At 45.4% G+C, this 16,088-nt stretch overlaps 3 protein-coding genes across 3 annotated transcripts; 2 read left to right on the forward strand and 1 right to left on the reverse strand.

Moving 5' to 3' along the window:
- Positions 1–445: 445 nt before the first annotated feature.
- Positions 446–9,723, reverse strand: LOC135502250 (trehalase-like). Its single transcript, XM_064794911.1, has 10 exons — positions 9,619–9,723; positions 8,888–8,988; positions 7,701–7,842; positions 7,425–7,518; positions 2,838–2,938; positions 2,584–2,676; positions 1,975–2,264; positions 1,361–1,785; positions 922–1,146; positions 446–643 (listed from the first exon to the last, which is right to left on the reverse strand). The coding sequence occupies exons 1-10, from the start codon at positions 9,714–9,716 to the stop codon at positions 446–448; spliced, it is 1,767 nt and encodes a 588-aa protein (XP_064650981.1). The 5' UTR covers positions 9,717–9,723.
- Positions 9,724–10,372: 649 nt separating this feature from the next.
- Positions 10,373–12,851, forward strand: LOC135502386 (zinc finger protein 480-like). The gene is made up of 3 exons (XM_064795178.1): positions 10,373–11,233; positions 11,441–11,531; positions 11,807–12,851. The coding sequence occupies exons 1-3, from the start codon at positions 10,598–10,600 to the stop codon at positions 12,370–12,372; spliced, it is 1,293 nt and encodes a 430-aa protein (XP_064651248.1). The 5' UTR covers positions 10,373–10,597; the 3' UTR covers positions 12,373–12,851.
- A 1,185-nt stretch (positions 12,852–14,036) lies between these two features.
- On the forward strand, positions 14,037–15,942 carry LOC135502196 (uncharacterized). Its single transcript, XM_064794827.1, has 3 exons — positions 14,037–14,243; positions 14,653–14,846; positions 15,374–15,942. The coding sequence occupies exons 1-3, from the start codon at positions 14,159–14,161 to the stop codon at positions 15,731–15,733; spliced, it is 639 nt and encodes a 212-aa protein (XP_064650897.1). The 5' UTR covers positions 14,037–14,158; the 3' UTR covers positions 15,734–15,942.
- The last annotated feature ends 146 nt before the right edge of the window (positions 15,943–16,088 follow it).

Consider the following 16,088-nt stretch of genomic DNA (forward strand, 5'->3'; position numbering starts at 1 on the left):
TAACTAACCTTAATTTCAGGTGATAGTCACGCCAGTTGTCCATGACTTTATAGACCTGGCGAGTCACGTAACTAACCTTAATTTCAGGTGATAATCACTCCAGTTGTCTATGACTTATAGACCTGGCGAGTCACGTAACTAGACCTGGCGAGTCACGTAACTAACCTTGATTTCAGGTGATAAATACTCCAGTTGTCTATGACTTATAGACCTGGCGAGTCACGTAACTAACCTTGATTTCAGGTGATAATCACTCCAGTTGTCTATGACTTATAGACCTGGCGAGTCACGTAACTAACCTGAATTTCAGGTGATAATCACCCTAGTGCTCTAATCACTGCAAACGGTTATAACTGATAATGTACTATCGGTAGCTAAAAATTCCAGCATTCAGAACAAAGGTATATGCAAAATAAGGAGTAAATGCTCTGTCAAAATGTCACTATCAAAGCAACAACTTTATTACAACACAGATCACAAAGATAAGTAGGTTGTTTGAATACAAAAACATCGCCTCAGACGTCACGCCTACGTCATAGCCGTACTTGTCCAATAGGATCATCGCAACACCGTTTGTCCATCCGAAGCCGATCTGTACCTTGTATTCACCCCCTCTACCGGGAGTGTCCGTTCTCACATCAAACTGGAAACAAGAACAAGAGGTGTCATCCAGTAGGTTGAGAGTCGGGGTAATGGAATTAGGGAAACAAGAAGAAAACTTGCCGATATGTTATCATGATGGTCCCCCAAATTGTCTGCTGATGCGTTTGGTGCCTTCCACCGTGTATTCAAGAGTCGTTGCTCCCACTACTCAACCGCGAGAACTTGATCTACCAAATACAAGTTGCGCACTTCCCATGTGCTTGCGCACGTCGATCGTTCTCTTCTGAAAGTACAAATACTGGTACAATATGCACTGACCTTCTCATACATGTGTTGACTCTTCTCCCAAGGGACCAGGGCTGTAGCAAGGAACCTGGCGGCGAGGAAGTGGGCTACCTCCCGCGCCTCGGACAGGGAACTTGAATCGAGGGCTTCAATGAGCATGTGCTGAGTTGGCGGCCAGAGGTTTGGGAAGTCCCATTGCTCCCCCGACTCGATGAGCGACGTTGGGATGGGGGCCTTGAAGTCCAAAAGGTCTGTTCTCTGAAAACAAAATGGCAGATTGTACTATTGCTGCATATGAACATTGAATAGATACAAGAATTACGTTACGAACCGCCTTCCTGGGCTGCTTTCAACCTTGCCGGTAAAACTAAACTTTTCAATTTGCTGTTCAATCTGTGTTGTTGGCCTAACGTAGCTGGTACATTTGTATTGTTTACGGACGCATGTTGTCACGTAGCCAAAAAGTTCTAACCTTTATGTAATCAAGCACTTTCCTCTCTATCTCTTCCTTATCAGTTCCTTTCTCGTTACCATAACAACCAGTAAACAACGGCAAGAAGCTGGATACGTAATAAACGGGGATCCGCCCATTGGCCGCCAAGTCCCAATCAAACCAGATACCTGCATCCGGGTCCCAGAGTAACTTCATCAGTGTCGTCTGCCTTTCCAGAGCTTTTTTCTCAAACATTTCCGCTCTTTTGGAATCTCCCAAAGTCCGGTGGAATTTCCCTAATAGTCTTTCATTCCAGCACAAGAGGGCGTTCAAGTCGACTGGGATTATTTCTCTTGTTCTTATTGTTGTAAGTGACGTGTTGTTTCTGGCAAACCATCTTGTGGAGAATCCCCATCCAGCCTCGGCGGCTGAAGCGATGTCTGCATAAACCTCGGCTGCATCGTCTGAAATATAAACAGCAATGAGAATTGATCCAGGTTTTAAACTAGTCTTTTACCCGAAATTGTTTAATGAATATTATGAACCTCAAATCTGTTGCCAACTGGATTAAACTATGCTGATGACCTAGACCTAAGCCGCTTAGGGTAATGAATGACCTTGACCGTGAGAGGATGTTATTGACCTTGACCTACCTTCTGTCAATCCGGCAGCAGTGGCAGTATCTTCGCGGAATGACTCGGGCCTAGGTTTGCCTAGCTTGACGTCATATCTGTTCATAGTGTAATTCTTTCCCTCATAGTCAACAAGAATACTCCTATTTGTCATCCAGAAGTTGTATTCATCCTCGAGGGTTCCAATACTTTGGTTCAGGAAGTCGATGTCAGAGGTCGCTTCCAGATAGGCTGCGAAACTGGGGCTGAGGAATGGAGGCTGGCTCCTTCCAGACTGATACACTCTGCCTGCATTGGGCACGAAACCAAATCTACAGAAGGAGAAAAGGTTCATGTGTGTTTTATTAAAACTGAAGTCGTATTGTCTGCCTCTCTTAGTAGTCTGCAGTTTCGTTAGAGAAAAGACTGCGCAGTAGCTCGCGAAACTCTCAGCAGAGTTTCGAACTGTAAAACCAACATCCTGCATCTCTGAGAATCTTGACATTAACAACCACGCCAATTACAGCGGGTTCGCTCTCACGTTTTAAAAGCTTGTCCCTGAACCAGCCCAAAGTCACCCTGTAGTGCTCAGCCACAACCAGGCATGATTCTCCCCTGCCGCAGCCCCACCTCCATATGGCCATTACTCACTCTTTGACCCAAGCGAGGAAGTTCTCCAGCATCCCTTTGGTAGTTTCCTTCATCTCTGAGAGCAGCAGACCGCGGATCACCCAGTACGAGTCCCTGAATCAGGAAAAAGAGACTTTTCAATGATTCATAGGAAACGTATAACCTTATACAGGTTGACTGAATACGCATGTGTTTTTAGCAATCAAGGATGGATATCGCTGGTCTTCGGGTTGAAAACTCTCCTGGGAAAGCTCCATGTTTTATGTATAACTTACCAATAATAGAGTTCCCTGAAGCGACCTCCGGGCACGATAAACGCATTGGGAGAGTAAAGTAAGGAGTAGCGCTCGGGGTGTAGTCGGACATCTTCTTTTACCTGAAAAGGTGCGAAGGAATAGATACTGAAACTTACCGCTTTATCTACTTTGATTGAAATCATGTGATGAAAAATGTCTTTTTTTTGATAGGTCGCTGAGTCCTTTGGATGTATTGCGGGATGAATTGGGCCCACAACACTTGAAGAAATACAAAACCAAGACCTAAGACATAAGACCTAAGACCTAAGATTCCCCGGAGTACAAAACTAAGACCCAGGTACAAAACTAAGATCCCCCGAGGTACAAAACTAAGACCCGGGGAGGCCAATTCCAAACTAAAGTTTTGAAGAAAAATATCAGAGTCTTAGTTTTGTACATCAGGGGATCTTAGTTTTGTACGTACAAAACTAAGATTCCCCGAGGTACAAAACTAAGATCCCCCGAGGTACAAAACTAAGACCCAATTCCAAACTGAAATTTTGAAGAAAAATATCAGAGTCTTAGTTTTGTACATCAGGGGATCTTAGTTTTGTACGTACAAAACTAAGATCCCCCGAGGTACAAAACTAAGACCCAATTCCAAACTGAAATTTTGAAGAAAAATATCAGAGTCTTAGTTTTGTACATCAGGGGATCTTAGTTTCCAAATTCTGCCCCTCTTTCGAATTCATTTTGATGTAGTAATATCACCTTTGAGATGCATGCAGTTGCTCCATCTGAATAATACCTCCATATGCACTATGCAGGCACGACCGGTCATCACTCTAGCATATACTCTAGCATATACGGCCTCCATCCAGCTCCACAAAAAGTGGCGAAACCGGTGCAATACTCCTTTGAGTCATTCGGAGGAGCGCCGCCATCGGAAGAGTTAGAACGAGTAAAATATGAACGTTTTCTTATCCATCAATTACATACTAACCGAGTCAAACAACGTTATTGCAATATAGGCAGAGAAGGAAGGAATATGATTATCAGTTTGATGAAGACTTTGCAAAGTTTCTTCTTGGGACTCTTGAAGGTCTGCCTCTACCAAATATCCCGATGGAAGTTTCTCCTCTCTCCAACTCACTACTATCGCTATTGACTTCGTAACATACACTAACATTCTTCGCTATCATTGCTAACTTCATTTACTAGAACACTGGCCTCTTTGTAGCCGATTATGTAACCCATAGTGGAAACACCTGACAGCGCCGCTCGGCATGATCCACGTGCTACTGGCATATTGCACCGGTTTCGCCACTTTTTGTGGAGCTGGATGGAGGCCGTATATGCTAGAGTATATGCTAGAGTGATGACCGGTCGTGCCTGCATAGTGCATATGGAGGTATTATTCAGATGGAGCAACTGCATGCATCTCAAAGGTGATATTACTACATCAAAATGAATTCGAAAGAGGGGCAGAATTTGGAAACTAAGATCCCCTGATGTACAAAACTAAGACTCTGATATTTTTCTTCAAAATTTCAGTTTGGAATTGGGTCTTAGTTTTGTACCTCGGGGGATCTTAGTTTTGTACGTACAAAACTAAGATCCCCTGATGTACAAAACTAAGACTCTGATATTTTTCTTCAAAATTTCAGTTTGGAATTGGGTCTTAGTTTTGTACCTCGGGGGATCTTAGTTTTGTACGTACAAAACTAAGATCCCCTGATGTACAAAACTAAGACTCTGATATTTTTCTTCAAAATTTCAGTTTGGAATTGGGTCTTAGTTTTGTACCTCGGGGGATCTTAGTTTTGTACGTACAAAACTAAGATCCCCTGATGTACAAAACTAAGACTCTGATATTTTTCTTCAAAATTTTAGTTTGGCATTGGGTCCTAGTTTTGTACCTCGGGGATCTTAGTTTTGTACGTACAAAACTAAGATCCCCTGATGTACAAAACTAAGACTCTGATATTTTTCTTCAAAATTTTAGTTTGGCATTGGGTCTTAGTTTTGTACCTCGGGGGATCTTAGTTTTGTACAAAACTAAGATCCCCTTGTTTGGAATTGGCCTCCCCGGGTCTTAGTTTTGTACCTCGGGATCTTAGTTTTGTACCTGGGTCTTAGTTTTGTACTTCGGGGATCTTAGGTCTTAGGTCTTATGTCTTAGGTCTTGGTTTTGTATACACCCCTTGAAGAAGACTATAGCTACTCTACTCATCACTGACGCAGAAGTTTGAATTGTTTATTGGATAAAACCATGAGGAATTGCCAGTAATCGGCATGGCCTCTATGCCCAGCTCTGAATCTTTCCATAAAGCACACAGACCGGCCGCTCCGGCCATCGCCTGTAGGGCTCATGCTTGATCTGCCTTTTTGCCTATAGTTTCGGATCCTTCCGTAAAGCGTGCAGATCGGCCGCCCATCGCCTGTACGGCTCGTGCTTGATCTTACCTTTCTGCCCAGCTCCGGATCCTTCCATAAAGCGTGCAGATCGGCCGCCCATCGCCTGTACGGCTCATGCTTGATCTTACCTTTCTGCCCAGCTCCGGATCCTTCCATAAAGCGTGCAGATCGGCTGCCCATCGCCTGTACGGCTCATGCTTGATCTTACCTTTCTGCCCAGCTCCGGATCCTTCCATAAAGCGTGCAGATCGGCTGCCCATCGCCTGTACGGCTCATGCTTGATCTTACCTTTCTGCCCAGCTCCGGATCCTTCCATAAAGCGTGCAGATCGGCTGCCCATCGTCTGTACGGCTCATGCTTGATCTTACCTTTCTGCCCAGCTCCGGATCCTTCCATAAAGCGTGCAGATCGGCTGCCCATCGCCTGTACGGCTCATGCTTGATCTTACCTTTCTGCCCAGCTCCGGATCCTTCCATAAAGCGTGCAGATCGGCCGCCCATCGCCTGTACGGCTCATGCTTGATCTTACCTTTCTGCCCAGCTCCGGATCCTTCCATAAAGCGTGCAGATCGGCTGCCCATCGTCTGTACGGCTCATGCTTGATCTTACCTTTCTGCCCAGCTCCGGATCCTTCCATAAAGCGTGCAGATCGGCTGCCCATCGCCTGTACGGCTCATGCTTGATCTTACCTTTCTGCCCAGCTCCGGATCCTTCCATAAAGCGTGCAGATCGGCTGCCCATCGTCTGTACGGATCATGCTTGATCTTACCTTTCTGCCCAGCTCCGGATCCTTCCATAAAGCGTGCAGATCGGCTGCCCATCGCCTGTACGGCTCATGCTTGATCTTACCTTTCTGCCCAGCTCCGGATCCTTCCATAAAGCGTGCAGATCGGCTGCCCATCGTCTGTACGGATCATGCTTGATCTTACCTTTCTGCCCAGCTCCGGATCCTTCCATAAAGCGTGCAGATCGGCTGCCCATCGCCTGTACGGCTCGTGCTTGATCTTACCTTTCTGCCCAGCTCCGGATCCTTCCATAAAGCGTGCAGATCGGCTGCCCATCGTCTGTACGGATCATGCTTGATCTTACCTTTCTGCCCAGCTCCGGATCCTTCCATAAAGCGTGCAGATCGGCTGCCCATCGTCTGTACGGATCATGCTTGATCTTACCTTTCTGCCCAGCTCCGGATCCTTCCATAAAGCGTGCAGATCGGCTGCCCATCGCCTGTACGGCTCATGCTTGATCTTACCTTTCTGCCCAGCTCCGGATCCTTCCATAAAGCGTGCAGATCGGCTGCCCATCGCCTGTACGGCTCATGCTTGATCTTACCTTTCTGCCCAGCTCCGGATCCTTCCATAAAGCATGCAGACCGGCTGCCCATCGCCTGTACGGCTCGTGCTTGATCTTACCTTTCTGCCCAGCTCCGGATCCTTCCATAAAGCGTGCAGATCGGCTGCCCATCGCCTGTACGGCTCATGCTTGATCTTACCTTTCTGCCCAGCTCCGGATCCTTCCATAAAGCGTGCAGATCGGCTGCCCATCGCCTGTACGGCTCATGCTTGATCTTACCTTTCTGCCCAGCTCCGGATCCTTCCATAAAGCGTGCAGATCGGCCGCCCATCGCCTGTACGGCTCATGCTTGATCTTACCTTTCTGCCCAGCTCCGGATCCTTCCATAAAGCATGCAGACCGGCTGCCCATCGCCTGTACGGCTCGTGCTTGATCTTACCTTTCTGCCCAGCTCCGGATCCTTCCATAAAGCGTGCAGATCGGCTGCCCATCGCCTGTACGGCTCATGCTTGATCTTACCTTTCTGCCCAGCTCCGGATCCTTCCATAAAGCGTGCAGATCGGCTGCCCATCGCCTGTACGGCTCATGCTTGATCTTACCTTTCTGCCCAGCTCCGGATCCTTCCATAAAGCATGCAGACCGGCTGCCCATCGCCTGTACGGCTCGTGCTTGATCTTACCTTTCTGCCCAGCTCCGGATCCTTCCATAAAGCGTGCAGATCGGCTGCCCATCGCCTGTACGGCTCATGCTTGATCTTACCTTTCTGCCCAGCTCCGGATCCTTCCATAAAGCGTGCAGATCGGCTGCCCATCGCCTGTACGGCTCATGCTTGATCTTACCTTTCTGCCCAGCTCCGGATCCTTCCATAAATCGTGCAGATCGGCTGCCCATCGTCTGTACGGATCATGCTTGATCTTACCTTTCTGCCCAGCTCCGGATCCTTCCATAAAGCGTGCAGATCGGCTGCCCAGCGTCTGTACGGCTCATGCTTGATCTTGCCAAGAAAGGCAGGTCTGGAAGTTTAAAAAAACATTGGGTGAGTAGTAAACTCCAGCTCTGATTAGCTGTTCGGCGGGCGGCTCGAGCGATTGCCAAGCAGACCATAACTTTGCCACGGGTGGTCTCACAAATTAATTCGATTGAATCCTGGAAATGACTGTGTCGATACCCAAACGAGGCAGTCCGGCCATCTCACCTTGATGTCCAATCAGATGGCTCCCAGTCTTCATACTCGTTTCCAGGACCTTCAAAGTACTGCTCCATGAATTCTCTGAGTGCTTTTCTGGTAATGTTATCATTGGACGAGGTCGTGTTCGCAAATGCAGAGAGAACGACATCTGTAAGAAGATTTGATTCTGTATGAGGGAATTCCCGTCCGAAACACTTATTGTTTCTTTTGACGTAGTGTAAAGAGTGATGATAGCTATGATTATACACGGCTGCTATTATAGTAGTTTCTTGGTAGTTCTTTCATTTATACACATGCGCAACGGATATGATGCCTTTGGGGGTGCAGACAGAGGTGTCTGAGCTAGTGTCTTCCCATTTCGCACCTTAATTATTCCCATTTTGCCCCTTTTCCATTTTACCTCTTTCCCATCTCTCCCAATTGCCACTTCGCCTCTTTCCCATTTCACCCCTTTTCCCATTAGGCTACATAAGAAATTATACTTGTTTTTCTTGGTCGTGGGTCTTAGTTCACACCCTTCTTGCAAAGTCTTCTCAAAGGAGCTAAACTTTACATGTAACCTATAAAGAGGGGAGCTGCAGTGGATTATAAGTTAAAATGTATCAAGATACGGTTTTAAGACAACAGGTTCAATACGAATTCAATTCGAATTATTAACCTGGCCACACTCAATGTGAATGCAAATGTGAATGCAATCGGTTTCACCAGTTGCGCCGCCTATTATGCATGTGCACAGGTGACGTCATCAGTTGATACGCATTATTTGGGGGAGTATGGTAGGCCTCTGGTTGAAAACTTGATCAATCGGTCCAGTAGCTTTTGTGCTAGAGCCCCAAACATACATGCATGTGACATGGTCAAAATGAAAAGGGGCGAAATGGGAATAGGGGCGAAACAGGAAGGGGCGAAATGGGAAAGGGGCGAAATGGGAAAGGGGCGAAATGCAAAGGGGCGAAATGGGAATGGGGCGAAATGGGAAAGGGGCGAATTTGGAAAGGCCAGTATGGGAAGGGGCGAAATGGGAAAAAACCGTCTCCGCTCGGAGGTTATCAGGCGTATTAGCATTTTATTAATCCGGACGCAGTGGCGGACCGGCTTCGTCCTGTGGCGAAGAGAGACGATCAGGATGATGAACTGAACTGCCCCGAGGTGCAGGTGACAGCGGGAAGAAAGGGGTTTGCAAGAGTTCTTACCTGCGTCAGCTTTCATATTCAGATCAACAAATGTTTTAGAATCATTAAAGAAATGAGCTGCCTGCATCGCCTCTAGAAGGGGACCATCGCAGTACACGGGTCTGGAAGAATACAGAATGGAAGGTTGGATACTTGGGCTTAATTTCTCTTAGATGTGGTTACTTGCTGGGAGTTTATGGAGGAGCAGTACATATCTGGCCAGGAGTCTGAGAAGGGAAGGGGTACATGGCGTCCAAGTCGTTTTTGACATTATGCCCTAAAGATTGGCCGTATCGAATGGTTTTGCAAATTAAGGGTGAGGCGGAAAACTTTGGAGGCTCTCCGCCTCTTCCCTTGCTCGCCACTCGGGCGGTTTTGGACGTCTAGGTATAACAAAGAAACGTTAGCCAACCCAATCAATGGGTGATATGAATAAAGACTAGGAAATGCTTTTATCTAAATCTCCATGTACATTTACACTAGGCCTTTCTGTACAAAACCGGAGTAAAAGCATTTGCTAGTCTTTATTCATATCACCCACTGTATGATTTTAGATTTTAGGTTTCGTCGGTAATTTATTTGGCCAACAGATCATTAATTGACAAGAATAGTGACCAATAACGGCTAGGGACACAGCCTGCCAAGGATCAACAATTAGATCAAGAACGGCTGAGCCCCTGTTTTGTCGGCTCTTGGAGTCTTACGTCTGCTGTTATAGGGGACTTGTTTTTGATAGAGCGCCATGCACCTACCTGTCACAGGCCGGAGAGTCCTTCAAATGCTGTCCAATAGAAAGACGGGCAAGGAGGAATACACATCCTAAAATTCGGAAATGACCTTCAGCGGGCATTGCTGATGGAGGGGTTTTGCCCACTTGTAAGTGCTTCTAGCTATGGAGACGAGTGAAATAGTGGCTTGATTGGCCGATTCCATTACCTGTAGGTCTATTTGACCCTGCTGATATCTCTTATCGGAACTACATCGAAACAAAGTTATATCATAGCTTAATCTAAAATTTCTAGCGTCTTCATGCGGAAAGTTGGGCCAGAAGGGTTAACCATATCCATGTAGGCCTATAGGCCTACTGTACTTCCAGCGGAATTGCCTCCATAGCCTCCGCCCACTTTTTCCAATTTTCGGCGCACGGGTAGATATTAATTTACTGTTGTGTGCCTTGATAAAATATAGTATTCTCAATATGCAAAACAGTTGGTGCTTTGATGTTGCAAATGTGGTAACCGAGATTGCATGTACACTGGAATTCCTTCCATTATTTTACGTCTGCCTGTGATCAGATTTGGGTGAATTTCACCCTTTACCGGCCATTGTATATTGTATTTCCATCTCACCCTCTATTATCCTATTCAAGGTAAAGTGACACGCCTCCAACAACGCTACTCATTTCATTATGATATGAATTGAAGTCTCTGCTTCCATCTATAGCATTTTGTTGGAACCCATCATGTCAATAATTGGTACTTTTGATGCACTCCCCACACGAAAAGGAATGACGGTTTTCTCCTTTTCTTGGGTGAAAATTGTTGTCAAAGGAAAAGTGTCCAAAAATAACAAGGCTTCTTACATTTGTGCTTTTAGACAATCTTTTGAGTTTGCATCATAACTTGTACGACCTTTAAATCATTCAAATAGGATAAATATAGTCGTATGAACTGCAGAATTGGATAGGGATTTGCCAGAGAAGGCCATCCTCTCCTGGTGATACCAAGCAATATGGATATCAAGGAAGAGCCTGGCGAAAGTCTACAAGTGTCAAATGCTGATGTATCAGACATGAAGATAAAAGTAGAACCGGGGCTGGAGACAAATAGTGGCCTTGAATCAGTCTCACTGGAACTGTCACACATGCCAGAAGCTAAATCAGTCATGGCTCATCTTAGCGTTAAAATGAAGGCCCCAGATTTGTGCACAGACTTGATTCCTGAATTGCCTGACACTGGTACAGAACTGGGACTGAGAGACATGACACCTGTGATCATCAAATCAGAACCTGAAGACCACACTGACGTCCCTGACAGCGACATTCAGGACATTGGTTCATCTGAACGTTGTTTAGAACCACAACCTGTCTTGTTAGTGGAAAACACGGCACATTCAGGTTGTTTCCCTAGTGGCCCTGGTACGAGTGCTGATTATGCTGTCATGTCATTAGTGACAGAGCAGACCACTCAGATGATCGCCGTCACTTTTGAAGCTGGGGATGGGACGTATTCTGATTGTACCTTTAATGCTGTGGTGGAGAACATTGCCTTTGTAGCGACAGGAGAAGGTAGAAACCCAAGTGTATTGGAGAAAGAGGTGGAACTCTCCGATGATGATGTCATAATTGTGGAAACTGGAAAAAATGATGTAAGTTGAGCTTCAGCTGTCGCGAAGTAATGTACGTAATTATGTAATTTGAAGGTGACCGAGAGTGAAGTGCAGTTCAGGTACACTGTTAAGGTTTATCCAAGGTTGTACTTTTGGTACATGAAGTTGGATGCGAAGAATTCTAATTCATACTGCAACAGAGTCCCTGCTATTTTTGGGGTTTCAAATTATCTGTCGTCATTTCAGCAATCAACTGCGAGTTGTTGCACAGAGCCTGAAGCTCACAGCAAGGCAATGGAGATGGAAAGTGAAGAGTCTGAGACTAATGAAGGAAGTGGTAAGTACCAGTAAGTGCCTACTGGTTATGCGAGTGGGGGAGACAATGTTCGGTCCAATGAGCATTGTTTTGTGAGAGTATGTCGGCAGCCATGAGCCTCATACTCTGTCAGGGAATGCATCCCGTCTGAATGATACACCATCATCATGTTGGCAGTTTTCAGCTCAGGTGCCCCTCAATGCAGTATTTCATGACTTGTGCTGGTTGTTCGGAATAATAGTGCTCTGTCGCATCAGATCTACTTGATGATGACTTTCTTTACCTGTTCTCTGCAGGTTCGTCAGACGAGTTCGATACTACGCCAGATGAAGCGGTTGCAGTCCCTCAGCAAAAATTTGAATGTCAATATTGCGGCAAAGCTTTCTTGACGAAATTCTACCTGGGGAAACATGAGCGCCTTCACAACGGTGAAAAACCTTACAAATGCAAGCAATGCTGCCGTTATTTCAGCGCGATGTGGCAGTTGATGGATCATATGCATACACACGCCAAGGCATTGGATTATATCTGTAAACACTGCGGTGAGACCTTTAAGAATGGGTCCTACTGGAGACAACATGAAAGAGCACATGCAAATAAGAAACTGCATTGTCACCTGTGTGGACGAGTCTTCATCAAAAAGCTTTACCTTCTCTACCACAAGAAGTCATTTCATGGTTTAGATGTGAAGAATAAACCGTTGAAATGTAGCAGCTGTCCGAAGACGTTTCACCGTATCCAGGATCTTGACCTCCATCGAGCGGTTCACTTGAAATATTTTGAATGTGATCAGTGTGGCGAGAAGTTTAACCATAAACATCTCATGTCGAGGCATAAGAATAAAGTACATTTGTCAATATAAAAGTGTAGCATGTCTTTGTGTCTCCAGCATGCACACTGATGAGTTCACATGCTAAAACCACGATTTTGGAAAAGAAAAGATAATTATTGTAAACTTTATCACGGGAGGTGATGTTAGCCCGGATCTGAAAACCAAACCGTCTCAATGCAAACTTGTGGCATCCCTGGTATCAATCATGTAAAAAGATTCACTTGTTCTGTCGTTTAGTCTCGGTAGAAAAGTCTCCTCAAAAACACTTTGATTTTGAGAGGCGAGCCCCCCCCCCCCCAGGACTTGGACTCGACACTTAAGAGACACTGTAATTCCTGAGGTCCAATTCTTGGAAAACTCTGTTGATGTGTGGCAGTGCGGATGCAAGAGAACCAATGTCACAAGATCATTTAGTTCACAAGATCCTACAACATGTATTTATTGCCAAGCTGTCAAAGTCAAAAATAAGCTGTCAAAAATATGTTGTTGTCTTCTAGTCCTAATAAAGTCCCTCGTTTTGAAATGTGAATGTGTGGTTTTCTTGGTGTCTTCTTTGCTGCTCAAAGGCCTAGTTTACATATAGGTTTCCAATTGTCACTCATTTTTTAATCATTGGAAAGTGACAATGGGCAAATTGGGAAGGGGCGAAATGGGAATAATTTGGGGGCGAAATGGGAATGCATCATCCGTTGCTCATCGTATCCCACATCGTTGCTTAACCCTCTCAAAATACTGACAACTGACAAGTTCCGGGGGGGAAATACTGAAGGGGCTATTTAGGGGTTTGCAGCTCTGCTAATGGTTCACTTGTCACAAGCATGGCACTAACTGCCTTGGGCTTGAAAACATGACATGAAGTGAAAACTGACTGATTACAATATATTGAGAAAAATCTGTACAACTATCGAAATATATGAATACTTGGAGGAATTATTTCGGCCAATCACTCTGCCACCTGCCCAGGCTGGTTACTCTAAGGAGGGGCGTCGTCTAGCCATGTAATACCTGGCTCGTTTGCACATCGCATATCAGTGATGAGAGGCGAATAAAATCTCCACTTTAACATTGAAGGCCTTGAAGGTTCTTCGCTCAGAGATCTTGTATCCATGGTAAAATCTGAATTCACCATGGTGAATTCCATATATATGTCATCGAGAGCATCAGGTCATCGCTTGCCCGAACCACGCTGTAGGTTACATGTATCACTAATCATGCATGAATATCTGCTTGGATGACACCTCGGACTCGGATGAAGGCGGCAGGTCTGAAGCCATCTCCAGGCCTTCCTTTTTTTCGCTCCTGACCAGTGGCTTTCATCTCTGTAAAAGGGACATCCTTGGGTTCAGGTAAATGTATATATAAGAGGTAGGTTAATGCAAGAGGAGTAAGGTTCGGGTGTAGCACTTGCCCACCCCACCATGCACTGCTGGATACAGGACCGACAACAGCGCTATAATACCGTCAGCCAAATGTCAAATGTGCTTGCCTCTCCCAACCTGTTCGAGCAAACACGAGAATGACCTTTGCATAAATGTGTTATTTCCTCATTAATACTTCATAATTACACTCTATTAATTATTGCTGGTATGAAATGACTGCTAAAAAGAATCGGGCAATTTCAACATTATGTTCGATGTTACAAACACACACACAAAACTGCACTCATGATTGGTAATTAGGACAGATTGTGGCATAAATTGCACCATCATTTATTCTGGTTAAATCTACAAATACCGAATTTTACGACATGATTTGTCAGTTGTGTTTCGCCTCTTAATTTCTGTGTCCAGTCAAGCAGCAGGGTCGCCTCTTCATCATGTTCAGGGCACTCAGACCAGTCATGTTTCTTTTGGGAATCCTGTTCGTCTTCTCGGCGGTAGATTGTAAACTCAACTCCGGAGGTAAGCGAGACCCCTCTTTCCAGAGCAATGTCTCTGTCAACCCCTCTTGTTATGCCAGTTTCTCTCAACTTATTAGAGCTTTACCTCGAAACTCGCTGAGACGATTTACATACCCGATATATATTCATCTCGTTGTTGTATTCAGCGGTTCCTTTTCTTTTTTACCTTCGGTAAGAAGATATCTACTGAACGTGACCAATAAGCAACCAATACTTTCGCTTTGATCAGGCCAAATAAAGCTTTTAAGGTAGACCTCGATGTCCGAGTGAGTTTATTACCTGATTGCTAGCAACAATATTGATTCGCCCACAGCCACAAACTTGACGCCTACGCCATCTTTGCTCAGCACAAAACGAATACCGGTATAGTTTATGTTGTAGCTGTTTTACCATCCTTCCATCACTTGCAGATGGTAACTATGACATGGTGCTGATGGTCGAGAAGACAAATGGTGTTGAAGCCAGGAAGAACCTCGCCAAGGCGCTCATCACGCGTCTGAACGTCAGCCCAGACAATGACAGGCTCGCCTTGTACTCTTACATCGGGCAGGACATGAAAGTGTTCTATGAGCTGACCGGGACTGTCGCCCCCAGCAAGCCACATGTGAGTATACAACCCCCCCCCCCCGCCCCACCCCCTCGCCCGTCCTGAACGTGTAGTGATCTTCAATAGGCATCATCATGCCATGTACTGCTTCTGCCCTAGACCCCACAATCTTTCTTCGACTGCTTTTCGGTGTGAAAACCACCACACTGACGGAAGTCTGGCAGTCTGAGTGTACCTTCAATAACACTAACAGAATCACGCCATTTTCGGTCGTTTGTTGTGGGTTGACAAGAGTATTGTGGCCTTTAATCGATAAAAACTCGTAAAACAATAGATTAGTCAGGGGAACTTTTTCCAAACTGCTACCACATCATGTAGTTTGCCCAATTCGTTGATACAATCAGAAAGAGTATAAAAAACACTTGTTGTGCATAATGATTGCTAGATTAATCTGTCTGACATGAAGTTGATGTTCGAATATATCATATTGTTCATAGCCCCTGGCACAATCAGTGCCTGTCTCTCCATTCGTTCATCACACGGGGCATATTAGGATACTAATCATTCTATCTTCTCCGCCACAGGCGCTCAAGAAAGTCGCCAGCATCAAGAAGAAGACATCCACAAAAAAGACTAACATGTTCTTTGAGTTGAAGACAGCGGCATCAGATCTCCCTACCTCGTTCATGCCTGCCAGGTTCCTTCGGGCCAAATCCAAGAAAGCAGTGGTCTTCGTGGCATCCGCTGGGGTGTCACCGGCCAAGATGACAGAGGCGGTGAACGCACTCAAGCAGCTGAAGACCAGGAGCATCAAGCTGGTCGTGTTTGATTACAATAGTGGAGCAAGTGCTCCTTTCGTCAAAGCTCTTAAGGCGAATGGGGGCACTTACATTCCTTTCACTGATGCCAATATCGGAGCAGCAGTGGCTAAGTTTTTAGGATAGAACCTATACTTTGAAGCTAAGAACATGTACTGTGAATGTGTATGCACTAGGCCTAATGCCGTAATAGATGTACATGTATGTCCGAAAAGAACTCTGTACGTGATTCTTGAATTTTCAGAAAGGTGCTCTCGCAACTACACCAAAAAGAAGTGTCTTCGTTCAGTTTCCTTCTGAAATGAACAAAGGATATTAAAGAATATTATATCTCATGATAAGAATTGGACTCGGTATCTTGATTGAAGGAACCATGGATGAATAGCACATCCAATACATCTGTAATGGAACCAACCGTTCTATACTTGGGAGTCTCAATATACTCACCAATATCTAGTGTCGGAAACCAGCTGAAGATGGC

This window comes from Lineus longissimus, chromosome 18 (genome assembly GCF_910592395.1).
Source record: "Lineus longissimus chromosome 18, tnLinLong1.2, whole genome shotgun sequence".
Lineage (NCBI taxonomy): Eukaryota > Metazoa > Nemertea > Pilidiophora > Heteronemertea > Lineidae > Lineus > Lineus longissimus.